This window comes from Pongo pygmaeus, chromosome 15 (genome assembly GCF_028885625.2).
Source record: "Pongo pygmaeus isolate AG05252 chromosome 15, NHGRI_mPonPyg2-v2.0_pri, whole genome shotgun sequence".
Taxonomy (NCBI): domain Eukaryota; kingdom Metazoa; phylum Chordata; class Mammalia; order Primates; family Hominidae; genus Pongo; species Pongo pygmaeus.
The window spans coordinates 20,363,861-20,380,817 of record NC_072388.2 but is presented as its reverse complement, the minus strand read 5'-3'; the positions used below and the strand labels follow the sequence as shown (position 1 = coordinate 20,380,817).

Below are 16,957 nucleotides of genomic sequence, written 5' to 3'. Positions count from 1 at the left end.
CTGGGCTGTGGGGAATCATTCTCTTTCATCTGTTGTCATCCTATCATTGACCTGACTGAGACACCAGAGATTGCCAAACTCTCAGGCTGCCGTTATGGCGGCACTTTTTTCATTTGGGGTTAGTGTCTGATTTAGCAGTAACATTATATCTCTCCATGTCAGATCAAAGGATTGTCCTAACCCTTGTAAAACATCAATATAGCCATCAGGGTTATCTGAGAATTTACCTAGGTCTATTTTAATTTGCTTTAAATCTGAGAGAGAAAAAGGTACATGCACTCTGGCTGGGCCGAATTCTCCCACTGCTTGGAGCGGGCATAATCGGGGAATATTGGCATTCTTTGGTTCATTGTTTACCCCTTTGTCTATCTCCTTTTGGACCATTTGGGTTGAAGGGGGTTCCTTATTAGTTGGAGAAGGAGTCAGGGAGATGCTGGGGTAGGGAGGTAGACTCTGAGGGCTTCCTGTAGGGCATAAATCACACTTTTTACATAATGGTGAGTTCTCTCTTAATGAAAAGAAAGTTTGTACATATGGCACTTCACTCCATTTGCCTTCTTTTCTACCAAAGAGGTCTAGCTATAAGATGGTGTTATAATTTATACTTCCCTCAGGAGGCCAGGTTTCTCCCCCTTGAAGAAGATATCATGGCCAGGTGGTACTACAGAAGAATATAAGTCATTTCTTTCTTAGCATCTGACAGTCAAATTGATCCCAATTCTCCAGAATACATCTTAGGGGCATTTTTGCCTTGGGGGAACATTTCCCATCTGAAAAAAGAACATAGGGATGCCAGCACACCTAGTCATTTTCCGATGACCATTAGTCCTAGAATGTCCTCTATAGTCCTAATGCTTATTCCTTTCCAGGGTGCGTAACCACCCATGGACCTCTGCTTATCGGATTAATTATGCTCAATGATGTAGCAGTCCTGCACCCCTTTTCCCACCTTTCTTGACCACAAAGAAAGGGGCCTGGGCTGCTGGATTCTAGTGGTCCTTTTCTAGCGTGCCCAAAATTGCCTTTGTGCTGAGAGGTGAGTTCCTTTCCAGGGTGCGTAACCACCCATGGACCTCTACTTATCGGATTAGTTATGCTCACCAATGTAGCAGTCTGGCACCTGTTTTCCCACCTTTCTTGACCACAAAGAAAGGGGTCCGGGCTGCTGGATTCTAGTGGTCCTTTACCAGCATGCCCAACATTGCCTTTGTGCTTAGGGGTGAGTCCTAGAGCTGGGCTGGTTTCCTGAGTATTTCAAAACAACCCAGCTGCCCCATCAAGATGCATTCCCATAAACAACAGTTCTTACACAAATTCATTTCAGAGAGGGTGTAGGTAACCTTTTGAGTCAGGATTGAGATAGTCTTTTGATTCTGTAAGTACTTTAAGGCTTGGCTGAGTGCAAACAGCTCGCACGTTTGAGGAGATCAACTATTGGGCAATTTTTCTAACTCTGCTTCCACAAGAGTCTCCTTATCAATTACTGAATACCCATTGTAGTTTTTTCCTCAATCACTTGGGAGGAACCATCTATCGTCCTGTCCTGAAGGGAGTTCTTCCTAGGTCTGGTCGGACCTTTGTATGGTAATTAAGGTTTAAATCCCCTGTTAGGAAATCTGCTAGGTTAAGGGAATTATCAGTGGTTGGAGTTATATTACCCTTTTCTAACAGAATAGCCCCATACTTTAAGATTTTTGAGTTAGTAAGCTACCTTTTTGCTTTTTTGACTTAGAATAATTCCGAACTGGTGACGTGTGCTCACAATGAGGTTTCCTCTAAAAGTTACTTTTCTGCTTTTAGCAAAGTAGTTGCCGGTACTGACTGAATGCATTTGGCCCATCTGCAGGTTACTGGGTTAAAGATTTTTGATAGGAAAGCTACGGGTTGTCAGTGGCCTCAGTGCTTTCAGGCTAAGCCCTTATTTACACTGACAACAAAGTGTAAATAAAAAAGTATTGGAGTGTTATAGGGTCATGGACAAGACCTTCAATTATCAATTACAGATTTTAAATTTACCATGGCTTTTAAAGGAACAGGGCACACTTTTTTTTTCTATTTATATCTTTTTCTTTCTTTTTCTCTTTGACTCCCTGTTTGTTTCTCTCTCTGTCTCTCTCTCTCTCTCTCTCTGTCTGTCTCTCTCCATCTCTCTCTCTCTCTCTCTCCATCTCTCTCTCTCTTTCTGTGTGTATGTCTTCTCTCTGTCTCTCTCTCTTAGCCATTACAAACTTGGGGCCCTGGCAAGGGTGGTGGGGAATGGGTCCCACATAACTGCCCATGTCAAGAGCTGTATACCTAAATTGGGAGGGACACCAGGGATAAGACTCCCTGGGTTATAGCCTAAGTGCCTAAGGACACAGTGTAGAGCTTCCTTAGATCCCTTTGGAGATACAACTTGCTAGAGGAAATGAAAGTCTGAACCATTAGTACCTAGGAGGCAGGGATCAGAGGAAGTAGATTCAGAGGTAAGGAGAATTTTGGGGCTACACTTTCAAGAAAGTCATGGTCAGGACCCAGGAGGTATGGGTGACTGTTGAGTAGAGACTTCTGGCTGCACCATGATCTCAACCGGCTACTGCTGGGAGTTCTGAACGACAGCTTTCTGCCTCTAGTCAGCCCTCGGCTTCCCCAAGAAAGTTGAAAGTGGAAGCTGGCTCCAGGCAGACCAATGTCCCCAACCCAGAAGGGTTGGGGGTTGTTAGAAAGCTCCTCCCCAGATAGCGTCACGCCTTAATCTTAAGTCCAGTGGCCATGCTAACCATTTTTAACTGGCCGACAGGTGCCCAGTATTTTCCTCCAATTCTAAGGAAGGATAGGACAGAATAGTGAGTGAAAGTGGTCCAATATTACTCACTGCTTTGGAGGTCCCTTCATGGTTGCCAAAATGTTACCAGGGGTCCTTGCTTCCAGAGCTCCCAAGATGGTGGCAGCCCACTTCCAAGATGGTGGCAAGCCTCGTGTTCTCTGACCTGGGGTTCTTGGCCTCACAGATTCCAAGGAATGGAATCTTGGGCCATGTGGTGGGTGTTATAGCTCTATTAGAAGCCATGGGTCATGGAAGAGAACCGTGGAACCCAGTGACTACTGTTCAGCTCGATTAGGATGAACCCAGACACTTAGCCATGCAGGAACAATGGCAAGCCTTTAGCCCAATTGGGAGTGGCAATGGGCACCTCACTGGATCAGGAGCACAGCAGACACCCTGCCAGATCTGGAGGGATGGAAGTCAGCAGTGGGTCTGCGGTGGTGGCAAACAGCAGTGGTGGATGGCAAACGAAAGCTCAGCTCAAGCCATAACAAGCATGGACCAGAAGAGTGCAGTTGCGAGATTTAATAGAGTGAAGTAGAGTGAAAACAGAGCTCCCATACAAAGGGAGGGGACCCAAAGAGAGTAGCCATTGCCAGCTCAAATGCCTGGGTTTGTATCCCGAACACTTTGATTCCCCACTGTTGAGTATTTAAAATAGAGATGTTCTTCTTTGGTTGGAGACAAAGAAATGAGGGAAAAAATGAACAACATTGACCATCATGTTGCACTGAAAAATTTTCAAAATATGGGAGAGAGAAGTTTTTGTTATTTTTATTTTTATTATTATTATTTATTGCCTAATAGCCATAAGAACAGAGCCAAGTGAGAGGTAATTTGCAAGAGAAGTCCTATATACAAATTTGCCTAGGATATTAGGTTTCTGTGAAGAAAACCTTTCTCTTGCCACTAAACATGTTGGAAACGAGAAAGACAGAAGAACTTTCTAAAGTCAGAAGATTTGATTTGTCTTTCATTCTGCCACTTACTAGTTATGTGACCTTGGCAAATTAATCTTTCTGAACCTTAGTTGTCTACTTTGTGGAGAAATAGTATTGTTACTATGAGTATTATTAAATATAGCATATTGATAGAATGATTTACTTTAGAGGAATTAAAAAGAAATGAGATGATTTCTAGCTATCAACCTGGCTAGTCTTCAAGTCTATTTTGTTGAGTAAAATGAAAGGAAATTGTGGAGAAAAACATATCATGTGTAACATTTAGTTAAAAATGCCATAAAATCATAGTTTATATTTCCCATGAGCATGTACATTTATATGTGCATAGTAATAATGATAAAGAGTTTAAAATGTAAATTATAAACCTGTCAACTGAGAAAAATGGTGAGACAAGTCTCAATCATTTTAGGTTTGTTTGCCAAAGTTAAGGATGTGCTCCCAGGAGACACGTCTATGACTTTCTCCGAAGATGATTTTGAGGGCTCCAGATTTAAAGGGGAAAGGGTGGGATATTGAGGAGTATACAATTTTTAGGTAAGAGAAGGGTAGGGAAAAATAGTTATTCATGCCTTTGTCTGGCTTAGTGAATCTGCATTTTTTTTTTTTTTTGCATAAGGTGACATAGACAAATGGGGCAGAGGAAAAATGCAGGGAATTTGCATTTTTACACAAGATAACATAGGCAAAACGGGCAGGGGAACAATCAGATATGTATTTAGGTCTGGTGGACAGGGGTTGGCTTCACCTGTAAGGATAAGCTATCAGTTTACATTGCCAAGGTGAAATTTTTTTTTGTTTTTTGTTTTTTTTGAGATGGAGTCTCGCTCTGTTGCCCAGGCTGGAGGGCAGTGGTGCCATCTTGGCTCACTGCAAGCTCCGCCTCCCAGGTTCACACCATTCTCCTGCCTCAGCCCCAGAGTAGCTGGGACTACAGGTGCCCACCACATGCCTGGCTAATTTTTTGTATTTTCAGTAGAGATGGGGTTTCACCATGTTAGCCAGGATGATCTCAATCTCCTGACCTCATGATCCACGCATCTTGGCCTACCAAAGTGCTGGGATTACAGGCATGAGCCACCATGCCCAGCCTTCCAAGGTGAAATTTTAACAGAGACACCATAGGGTAAAGATCTTGCAGCTCACTAGGAATTTCCTTGTGGGCAAAATATGGTGGAGTCATGTAGCTTTTCATCTTGTAGCCATCTTATGTAGGAACTGAAAGGGCGAGGCAGGTTTGCATGACCCAGTTCCCAGCTTAACTTTTCCCTTTGGCTCAATGAGTTTGGGGTCTCAAGATTTAATTTCCTTTCACAAACCCAGAGCAACATTTACCTCTGGGAAAACAGAACAGATGAAAACATGAGCAGATAAGACTTAAGCTTTATCTTTCATGTTCTAACTTAAAAAAAATGACAAGGTATATAGCCTTACCTAGTCTTCCTTCTTGGAAAACCAGAGATGGTTTTCTTATGTGATGTCAATGAAGAATTCTTAATTTTTGGTACAATCAGCTCAATCTTCTAGTTACTGAGTCTACTGCAGAGAAAAGAGAAAAGAACTGAAAATAGTTTTTTCCTTATTTGCCCATATCAAAGATAGGTTTGAGACACAAATAATATTTCAGTGGAGTTTCTGTCAGCAGGCCTTGGGGAATAACGAAGGAGAGGACTTAGCTAAGGGAAGGGAACCAGAAAATTGATGCTCCGGAGTCGAAGAAAGGAGAAACAGCCAAGAGCACAGAGCTGGGTTTGAGATCCTTGTTTGTTTGTTTGTTTTTCCACTAGCTACAACATTTGGAGTCAAGAGAATTTTTAAAATGTTATTTATTGTAGACACAAGTTCATAGTTATTCCATGAAAAAATAAAAATTAAAATATTGCAAGTACATACACTAAATAATTTCATACTTTCAGTTTTGCATCAAAACTTCTGGTTTTTATCTATGTGCTTCATTCATTCGATATTAGTGTGAGCATATGGTTATTATATGGACTCTATGTTTTATCTAACTGTATGTCAAGAGCATTACTATGTTTTAAGTGTTATTAACTCATTAAATGGTTGTAAAGTCAAGTTGCCATCCAAATTCTTCTAACTGATTGAGAAATTTTTACTATTTTCTTGCCTAGAGGGTTTTTTCTACTTAAAATCAATCTTTAATATAAATTCTGAGAAATGGATTAAAGGTGTTCATTCAGTTTCAAACAGTTCAAAGGCATGAACTGTTTAATGAATCTCAAAATCCCTTTCCAAGTAATTCACTATGTAAAAGATTGTACCAATATATTGTGTTGCTACCAACAGGGTGTGAAAATAACTTTGCACAAACTGAAAATGGAAAAGGTTACTTATTTTATTTTATGAATTTGTGAATGTTTCCCATAGTTCATTGTTTTTAAAAGTTAGTTTTAAACAGATCTTTGAAAATTATTCTCTAATAAAAGTATCTTTCACTTTTTTATAAAAGAAATTATTGTGATATTATTTGTATATTTGTCCCAACCCACATCTTATGTTGAATTATAATCCCCAATGGTGGAGGTGGGGCCTGGGGGGAAATATTTGGATCATGAGGGCAGATCCCTCATGACTTGGTGCTGTCTTTGCAATAGTGAGTGAGTTCTCACAAGATCTGGTCATTTAAAAGTGTGTGGCTCCTCCCCCTAACTCTCTCTGTCTTGTGTCTGCTCTGGCCATGTGACATGCCTGCTCCCCTTTTCCTTATGTCATGATTGAAAGCTTCCTTAGGCCTCCCCAGATGCCAGCACCATGCTTCCTGTAAAGCCTGCAGAGCCATGAGCCAATTAAACCTTTTTTCTTTATAAATTACCCAGTTTCAGGTATTTTTTTATACCTGAAAAAGTGGTGCATGAAAGGCCTAATAAAGCAAATTGGTACTGAGAAGTGGGGCATTACTATAAAGATACCTGAAAATGTGGAAGCAGCTTTGGAACCAGGTAACAGGCAGAAGTTTGAGAAATTTGGAGGGCTCAGAAGACAGGAAGATGAGTGAAAATTTGGAACCTCTTAGAGACTGGTTAAATGATTGTGACCAAAATGCTGATAGTGATATGGGCAATGAAGGCCAGGCTGATGAAATTTCAGATGGAAATGAAGAACTTATTGGCAATTGGAGCGAATGTCACCCATTCTATTCCTTAGCAACAAACTTGGCTGCATTGTGCCCCTGCCCTAAGGATTTGTGGAAGTTTGAACTTCAGAGTGATAATTTAGGGTATCTGGTGGAAGCAATTTCTAAGCAGTGAAGCATTCAAGAGGTGACCTGGCTGCTTCTAATAACCTGTGCTCAGATGCAGTAGCAAAGAAATGACTTAAAGCTAGAACTTATATTTTAAAAAGCAGAGTATAAAAGTTTGGAAAATTTGTAGCCTAGCCATGTTGCAGAGAAAGAAAAAGATTTTTCAGGAAAGGAATTCAAGCAAGCCTCAAAGCAACTGCTTGCCAGAGATATTTGCATAACTAAGAGAGCCGGATGCTAATAGCCAAGACAATGGGGAAAAGGCTTCAAAGGCATTTCAGAGATGTTTGCAGCAGCCCCTCCCATCACAGGCCTTGAGGCCTAGGAGGAGAGAATGGTTTCAGGGGCCAGGTCCAGGACTCTGCTGCCCTGCACAGCCTCAAGACACTGCTCCCCACATCCTGGCCACTCTGGCTATGACTCAAAGGGGCCCAGGTACATCTCAGGCTGCCACTTTGGAGGGTGCAAGCCATAACTCTGGGCAGCTTCCATGTGGTGTTAAGCCTGCAGGCACACACAATGCAAGAGTGAAAGAGGCTTGGCAGCCTCCAACTAGATTCAAAGGATGTATGAGAAAGCCTGGGTGCCAAGGCAGAAGACTGCTGCAGGTGCAGAGCCCCCACAAATAACCTCTACTAGGGCAGTGTGGAGGGGAAATAGGAGTTAGAGGCCCCACACAGAATCCTCACTGAAGCACTGCCTAGTAGAGCTGTGGGAAACGGGTCACCATCTTCTAGATCCCAGAATAGTACATCCACTGGCAGCTTGCACCCTGTGTCTGGAAAAGCCAGACACTTAACAACCTATGAGAGAAGCTGTGGGGGTGGCACCCTGCAAAGCCACAGAGGTGGAGTTGCCCAAGGAAGGCCTTGGGAGCCCACCTCTTGAACCAGTGTGTCCTGGATGTGAGACATGGAGTCAAAGGAGATTATTTTGGAGCTTTAAGATTTAATGGCTGCCTTGCTGGGTTTCAAACATGTATGGGACCTGTAGCCCCTTCTTTTGGCCAATTTCTCCCTTTTGAAATGGGAATGTTCACCCAATGTGTATACTCACATTGTATCTTGGGAGTAAATAACTTGTTTTTGACTTTACAGACTGACTCATAGGTGGAAAAGGCTTGACTTGTCTCAGATGAGACTTGGGACTTTTGAGTTAATTCTGGAATTTGCTAAGACGTTGGAGGACTATTGGGAAGGTATGATTGTGTTTTGCAATGTTTGAAGGAGATGAGACTTAGGAGGGATCAAGAGTGGAATGATATAGTTTGGATATTTGTCCCCACCCAAATCATGTTGAATTGTATTCCTCAGTGCTAGAGGTGGGGCCTGGGGGTAGGTGTTTGTATCATGGAAGTGGGATCCCTTATGGCTTGGTCCTGTCTTTGCTTTAGTGAGTGAGTTCTCACAAGATCTGGTTTAAATAAAGTGTGTTGCATCTTTCCCCTCACTCTCTCTCATTTGCTCCTGCTCTGGCCATGTGACATGCCTGCTCCCCCTTTGCCTTCCACCATGATTATAAGCTTCCTGGGGCCTTCTGAGAAGCCAACCAGATGCCAGCACCATGCTTTCTGTAAAGCCTGCAGAACCATGAGCCAATTAAACCTCTTTTCTTTATAAATTACAGTCTCAGGTATTTCTTTATAACAGTGCAAGAATGGCCTAATACATATTGTTTAAGGTCTCATTTGCTGTCTGATTTCCAAGCCCTCCTAGTGACTGGGGCAGTTACTCAGCAGACAGTGTGGTGCAGGCTTCACTGTGAACTGCTAGACCTTGAGGTTTCTGGCCTGCAAGCAGTAAGGTGCTAGTGCTTCTGCAGACTATTGAATAAGGCTCTAAATTAAATCTTCCTTCCTCTTTTACCTTTCATCTATCACCAGTCCAAACAAAGATGCTAGGCTTTGCTCAGATCCAGATTAAATGATAGGATTCTGTTAGGAGTGTGGCTTGAACCAGTACAGGAAGTGGCAGGTGCCCTCCTCCTCTACCAGGTGGGCTGAGGACCCACTGGCTCACTTGGCCTCTCTTCTCCATCTAGGGAGGTCAGATCTGACACCAGAGCATGGCTGTAGTCTTCCGAAGAATTTCTCTCTTCTCTCCCACCACCCACCTAATGCTAAATGTCTTCTCTTCTCTTTAGTCTTGTGAGGAACTCTCTCCTGTTCTTGTTCAGATCATGATAAATGCCCAACTGCCCTGGTCTATGAACTCAGGAGCTAGTGTCTTGGGGTCTTTTTGTCCTCTAATTGTTGGATTTGCTGAGCACACCCTTTTAAAAGCCTGGCACAATGACCAATGATCCCTGGGCAAAGAAGCCTTCTCTATCTAGGTCTTGCATGTATGTTTTTAGGGTTATTATTATTATTATTGTTATTTTACCAGTAGGAGTATATAGAAGATTCTCAGATAGTGAGAGAAGGGTCCTTTGAGGTCAAAGTAGTTAGAGAGAAAGAGAGGGAGAGCAAGAAAAGATAGCTACCATTTGCTGAGCGTGTAGGACATGCTAGGCACTTAATCCAAGTGTTAAAACCTAAAACCATGTCTCATAAAAGCTTACAAATTAGAATTGCTATCTAATTTCAGGAAATGGAAACTCTAAAAGCTCAAACTATTTGCCTACAAGTTACTATATATAGCTATTATTAAAGCAGAATTCTCCTGATCCAGTGTCTTCCACTTACAATGATGTCTTTGCAAAAAAAAAAAAAAAAAAAAAATCAATGTGGTTATTACAACAAATGCTCTACTTCCTCCTGTGCACTGCGTTTTTGTATGACACCCCTAGGAAGTGTTCTTTTTGTGCGTCTCAGCACACAGTAATATAAGGCAGTGTCTGCAGGAACCAGATTTCTGATGTACAAATTTATCGCATTCGCTGTACTCTTTGAATAAAACTTTCCTATGGCAAAATTGGCATCTCCTTTTCCAGAATATCCCCACCCTCTGTAGAGAATGTATTCTGGTGCCTGGCTCGGATACTGTCGAAACCAGTAGAGATCAAGATAGCTCCCCGATGATGCACCATAGTTACAAAGTAGGTTCACAGTCTTCCCTTCTGTTCCAGATACTTCTGTCTCCTGGGGCTTGATCCAGTCTGCTCTCCCAGACCCTGCAATGTGAAACACTCATCAGTCATAGGTCAAACCAGCCACCTTCTCCAGAAGGGCCACTCTGGGTACAGGATAGGGCTGTTACCTTGGAAAGCCAGTGCTAGAAGTGAAGTGAAGATAAAATTGCTATTCATTGTTTCTTCTGGATTCCTGATTTATGACCTTATGTTATTCAGTGACTGCTTCAAACTGGTAGCATTTCATAATCAAGTCACTGAGATGAGTTTTCTGGAAGCTTTTTATCACAACTGACAGGTCAAAAGTGGGAGGATCTTAACCATGTAGATTTTTTTTAAGGAACAGAAACACCTATTTTTGCAGTGACTTTGAGAAACACTTTTTGTTTGAAATGAGTTGAATTCCCCACATCTCTACAGACTTATTTTTTCATGTTCATTGATACAGGTGAAATGGAAAGCAAAATGCTAAATAGTTAATAGTGGTAATGTCTGTAGGTTGAGTTTATAGATTTTTTTAAATTTGTTTTTTCTTTTATAACAAATGCATATTTAGTCTTAGAATTAGAATACATGTTATTTTGGTGAAAGGTTGATCTTTTGAGATGTAAATTGTTTGGTTCTCATTAGGATAGGAAACAATAAAGAGTGAAAAAAGAAACTTTCCCCCTTCCATCCGCACATTCCCCTCAAAGACAGCTAAATCTCTGGCTTCTAAATCATAAACTCTTCAAATCGCAGAGCCAGACACACCGGGCATCTTACATAGGGTTTCCCACTCTATTTTTTAGTCTTAAATAAATGACTGTCAGAGTTTCCTCTTATATCCACTGTGTGATTTCTGGGTTTTGATGTAGATAGAAAGGAGGAGAAAGGAAAATGGACAGAAGTCTGTGCAGGCTAAAAATGGCAGGATGCATTCTATTAATTTTTATACCATTTCTTCCCCTCCTCTTTGAATGTTTACCTGCCCTTTTCTCAGGCTACCTCCCCATTTCCCAGACAGTGAAACCTAAACCATGCTCAATTTGCAATGAATTGTCTAATGAACTCACAAGCACAGGTGGCCTTTACTGCCTGTCCTCTCCTACACAGTGATGGGATATTAAAGCATTCTACTCATAGGACAGTTATTCAAACAAATTGTCAGGAGAAATAGGTCTTCTTGTAATTTTAAAACATTCCCAATTGAAGAGAGCACTAGTCTACGGTAATTTGAAGAGCTAGCAATCAAAAATCTGGTTTTAATGCTGTATCATTTGGCTATGTATAGTCATGTCTATTCCTCACTGTAATTAAGCTACTGTGAGTGTCAGATAATAATCATATAATGCAGTTCAGCCTACTTGGATTTTGGTATTTTAAAATGTATATTTTTCTTTCTGAAATAATAATAGTATTGAGTTCATAGTAGATAATTTGAAAAATAAAGAATATTATAAAGGAGTAAAACAATGAACAGTATTAAGTCCAGTATTCAAAGATAACTAATACTGTTGGAAACTTCTGGAGTTATTTTATTCACATATTATTGTAAATGTTATTTTATTTACATGTTAAACACATATTATTTTCATATTTTGTGTACATTTTTTATACGTAATTGTGGTCACACTGTGGGTAAATTTTTTCCTCAGTGATGTTTAACATTGGGGCATGTAATAGACAAAGTATAGTTTGGAGTCAGATAGACCTGATTTCAGATTCTGTTATAGTTATTTGTTTGGAGTAGGAGGTGGGGAAGGGGGCTTAATCTTTCTGAGTCTTCATTTCCTAATATGTTAACAGAAAGTAATATTGATGATTTATCAGAGTGATTTTGAGAATTCAATGAGATGATATTTGCAAAATACAAGGTACATAATACTTGCTTTCAATAAACGGTAGCTTCCATTGCAAGCTCTTTGTAAATACCATATATATGATTACATAATTCATTGAAAGAGTGTATTACAATATAAGGAGGCTAAGTTTATGTTAGCTTCACATAACTTACTTCAGCTAACTCCTTTCTTTTAGTAGGCTGCTTAAGGTTCTAAGCATACAAATTAATGTGTAATAGCTTGAAAAATTCTATCACCACTTTAGTGAAGTACCTAGGATAGGCAACAATCCTAAAATGAAGATAGTAAGTAAGAATAATGCAATTGAGAATGAAAACCTTTTGTTTTAATCAGGTAATCCTACCTGCTTATTCCTACCCTTTGTTCTTTACTAGTAGGTCCAGAAAAAAATGTTATAGGCAGAACTTTACCTATAAATGTGTCTGTCCTGGGAAAGAAGCTAAAACATCCATAGCTGTTAGGCAGATTCCCTAATGTGTAGTGCACATATCAGTTGCCTGTACAATCCTGATAAAAGGGCTTGCTTTCTACCACAGAGCATAATGGTGTGGCAATGGAGTTAGTATTCTGAGTGACCCTCTAGAAATATTAGCTATGCCGAATCCCATAGAAAACTCACAGAGAAGGTAGTGAATGCAGTGATATGACTCTGAGTTAGGACTCAGTAAACTGCAAAAGTAATTGTCAACATGGGCACAAGGATTTTGACCAATAACTGCTTTTCCATATAGTTTATTTTTGAGGGCTTGCTCAATATAGCAAGTTCCCCATCTTACAGTTGCAGAGCCTCAGCTGTAGAATTTGAGTACAGGCTGCAGGTGACTAGGGAGCACTGTGCCTCCACAGCACAAAGGTAGATGGCTGAGTCTCTGGTCTGGGTGGCTGTGATGTTCAGGATGCTGAAAAGTTCTTTCTTATCTAATATGCTACTTAGTCTTCCTGACTTCTTTTCAATTCCACTTGAAGTTAGCATAAATAGAAATGTGGGAGCTTTCTTTTCCTGCTTGTACCATAGTAGGCTTCGAAAGTTAGCCACTTCATAATTGCAGCTGAGAGTTACAGTGTCTCCCTCGTGGACAACCAGAGATAGAGGGCTTTGTACCACCTTGTCTTCACTGCTCACCCCTGTGTAGAAAAATGTGATAATTATTCACCGTTGGAATCACAGGGCTCCCAGACAATAAGTCAGAATGAAGTCTACTTTACCCTCTTAGTGTTCTGAGGATCAATCCTCAGGTTTCCTGGTTGCCCCCGACCCTTTGTAGTAACCCTACTTACAGCTCAGTAGAAGCCAAAGGATCGCTAGTAAAGCCTGTGGACACTTCATCATCCTGCAGTTATCAAGTGTGTTTTCCTGGGCAAAATGTGATTCACTACTTTAAGCGTTTCCTTTTCTTTTTGAACCATCACACTGTACCCCTAGCGTCTGCCTGTGTGCGCGCGCATGCACACACACATACATACACACAGACACAGATGCACACTCAGAAAAAGGGAAATAGCAATTTGGTGATTCAGTCAACCATTAAAAAATGTGTCATTTGGTTCTATTTAAATTCAGATCCCTCCCACTTAATCACCCATGGAAGTCATTCAAAATAGAACACCGCCATCTTGTGAGCTGGTGCAGAATAGCTGAAAACCAGTGTCCACATGTTTTATGAATGATGGTAGATACTTCTAAAATTGTCTTACTATTGAAGGACAGGCTACCCAAAGCTGTCCATAATCCTAGGAGTCAGTAATTCTATTATTTCTTGTCCAGGATTCTTAAGGGAGTGGTCATGCGTGCTCCATACTCACTCGTTCATCTCCTTGCTAACTGAAACCTGGCATAGCCAGGCCATGACCCTGCATATGATGGTAAGTCTCTGAGAAATAGCAGAGTCCCCAAATGAGAATAACCTCAGTTCCTCAAAGATCATGTAAGGCAGACTCATCTGCTGACCTGGAATATCTGCTCCAGATTTTCACAAGAAAGACAAACTTTGTTCATTAAGCCTCTGAATGTTTGGCATATATTTGTTAGAATAGTTTGGCCTTTGCTAGTATACTTGGAGTATAGCTTTGGTTGCATTCCATTCCATAAATGTTATTACATAGTTTTCTTGTCATCGTCTAGGAATGTCTAGTTTTAGTAAAATACATATAATCTATGTAGGTAGTGTTCAAGTCTAGGAAGACTAGTAATTTCTTGCTTGATCTTTATGATCACTAAGAAAAAGAATTACTAATTAGAAAGTTCAAATCTCAAGGTGAAGACAAACATATTTGCATTCCAGAAAAGCTGAATTGCCCAGTTGAGATGAAGTGATGGATCGCTTGGTTTCCAAGACTACTTTTTTGTGACAATGATAAAGTGGCCTAATTCTCTAGATCTTAAGCAAGAAACAAAACCCAGAAACATGAGTAAGAGACTGATGATGTGACAACACCACAATAAAGTAAATAATGCCATGTTCTATTACTGCTTATGGATATAGTTTGTACTGTCCCCATGAAGGTCAGATAATTTAACCCACTGTTTTTTGTTTATAAGCTTCCTTCTGCATTTCTGGGTGGCACAGAGGCACAGATGTGAGAATTAATTAGCATCTTGCCCCTTAATTCATGTAACTTTTTTTTTTTTTTTTTGAGACAGAGTCTTGCTCTGTCACCAAGCTGGAGTGCAGTGGTGTGATCTCAGCTCACTGCAACCTCTGCCTCCTGGATTCAAGTGATTCTCCTGCCTCAGTCTCCCAAGTAGCTGGGACTATAGATGCGCATCAGCACGCCCAGCTAATTTTTTTTTTTGTATTTTTAGTAGAAACGGGATTTCACCATGTTGGCCAGGATGATCTTGAACTCCTGACCTTATGATCTGCCCGCCTTGGCCTCCCAAAGTGCTGGGATTACAGGTGTGAGCCACTGCACTCGGCCTCTCATGTAAACATTTTTAATTGACTGTCTTCTTTGTGCCAGGAACAGAGGAGCATACAGAAATGAATAAGGCAATCTTTACCTTCAATACTAGCCTACACTTTAAAAAGCCTTCTATAGAATTATTATTTGACCCAGCAATCTCATTATTGTGTATATACCTAAAGGAATATAAATTTTTCTACCATAAAGACACATGCACACCTATGTTCATCGCAGCACTATTCACACTAACGAAGACATGGAGTCAACCTAAATGCCCAACAATGGTAGACTGGATAAAGAAAATGTGATACATATACACCATGGAATGCTACACAGTCATAAGAAAGAATGAGATCACGTCCTTTGCAGCAACATGGATGGAGCTGAAGGCCATTATTCTAAACAAATTAACATGGGAAAGAAAACCAAATATCACATGTTCTCACTTCTATGTGGGAGCTAAACATTGGGTACACATGGACACGAAGAAGGGAACAACAGACACCCAGGCTTTCTTGAGGATGAAAGGTGGGAGGAAGTTGAGTATTGAAAAACGTATCAGGTACTATGCTTATTACCTGGGTGATGAAATAATCCATACACCAAACCCCCGTGGCATGCAGGTTACCTACATAACAAACTTGCATATGTACTCCTGAACCTAAAATAAAAGTTAAAATAAAATAAAATAGAAAGCCTGCTGTAAAATAAATCATAGCTTCAACATTGAGAAAGTTGGGATGGTAGATTTGCCTACACACAGCTGAATGGGAATGGGGAAGGGAGAAGAAAACATGGTTATCCGTGGTTAGCTAATACCCATTTTTTAAGTTCCTGAGAAAAGAATTGTGCTAGAGATCCTATAAATAGCTGTAAAAGTATTACCTCAATTAAAACATTCCTAGGATTTTGACGGTTATGTCATATGGGCATGTGGGACCCATGGAAATATTGTGCTGGGTCTTCAGGGGACTGCTTCTCAGGGAGACGGAAGTGAATTCCATATTGACGTTTAAGAACATGATGATCTCTGTGAGACATTAAAGCGACCAGCTTTAAGAACTGCCTGGAACTGCCCATATCAGTGTCAGGGGCAGTGGCCCATCTTTCCTCTGAAACATCAGCTGATGCCTCTTGAGAGATATTGATTTCCCACGGGACACTTGCAAGGAAGAAAACCTACAGTATATTTTTTGGAGCAAAAACAATACTACATTTGAAGAGCTCTGTAGAGCTCTTAACAGACTTCGGCTTCCTTGGGCACATGCTGTTAGGGTAATAACAGTAATAAGAATATCAAGATGTATCATTAGAGTCTCTTCTGCGGAATGAGGACCTAGTATGATGTGGCAGATGTTTTTGGATAGTTAAACCAACACTTATCAGCAATCGACATCTTTCATGCTCATCTCTTTTTTAGAGGCTAGACAAATTAAATGCTCCCTTTCTCAACTTCCCTTGCAATTAGTACTGGCCATATGATGTGGTTCTGGCCAATGAAATAAATCACATGTTCGACCTCTTAAGTAGATATCTAGGACTGTTATTGCTGGGTCAAATGGTAACTCTGTGTTTAGTCATTTGAGAAACTGTCAAACTATTTTCTAATGTGTCTGTACTATTTTACATTCCTACCAGCAGTGGATGAGGATTCCAATTTCCCCACATCCTTACCAACACTTAGAATTTTCCATTTCTCTTCTTCTTCCTTTTTAAAAACTTATGAACATCCTAGTGGGTGTGATGTGGCAGCTCATTGTGGTTTAATTTGCATTTTCCCAATGAATAATAATGTTGAGCCTCTTTTTTTTCATGCTTTTTGGCCATCTGTGTGTCTTCTTTGGAGCAATGATGGTTTAAATCATTTGACCGTTTTAAAATTGGCATTTGTCTTATTGTTAAGTTGTAAGAGTTTAAAAAATATATTATTGATATTAGATCCTTATCAGATATATATGACTTGCAAATATATGCTTCTATTATGTGGGTTATCTTTTCATTTTCCTTTGTGGACAATTTTGTGAATTTTAATGCACAAAGATTTTAATTTTGATAATGCCCAATTTATCTATTTTTCCTTTGGTTGCTTTTTTTGGTGTTGTATATAAGAGAT

At 40.4% G+C, this 16,957-nt stretch overlaps 1 protein-coding gene and 1 gene segment (V, D, J or C); both read right to left on the bottom strand.

The window, feature by feature from the left end:
- Nucleotides 1-16,957, bottom strand: part of LOC129012897 (T cell receptor alpha chain MC.7.G5-like) — a 595,859-nt gene that overhangs the window by 323,646 nt on the left and 255,256 nt on the right. The window lies entirely within an intron of this gene.
- On the bottom strand, nt 12,713-13,304 carry LOC129012902 (T cell receptor alpha variable 36/delta variable 7-like). The segment is given in 2 exon segments: nt 12,713-13,065; nt 13,219-13,304. Coding segments are annotated over 2 exon segments (405 nt in total).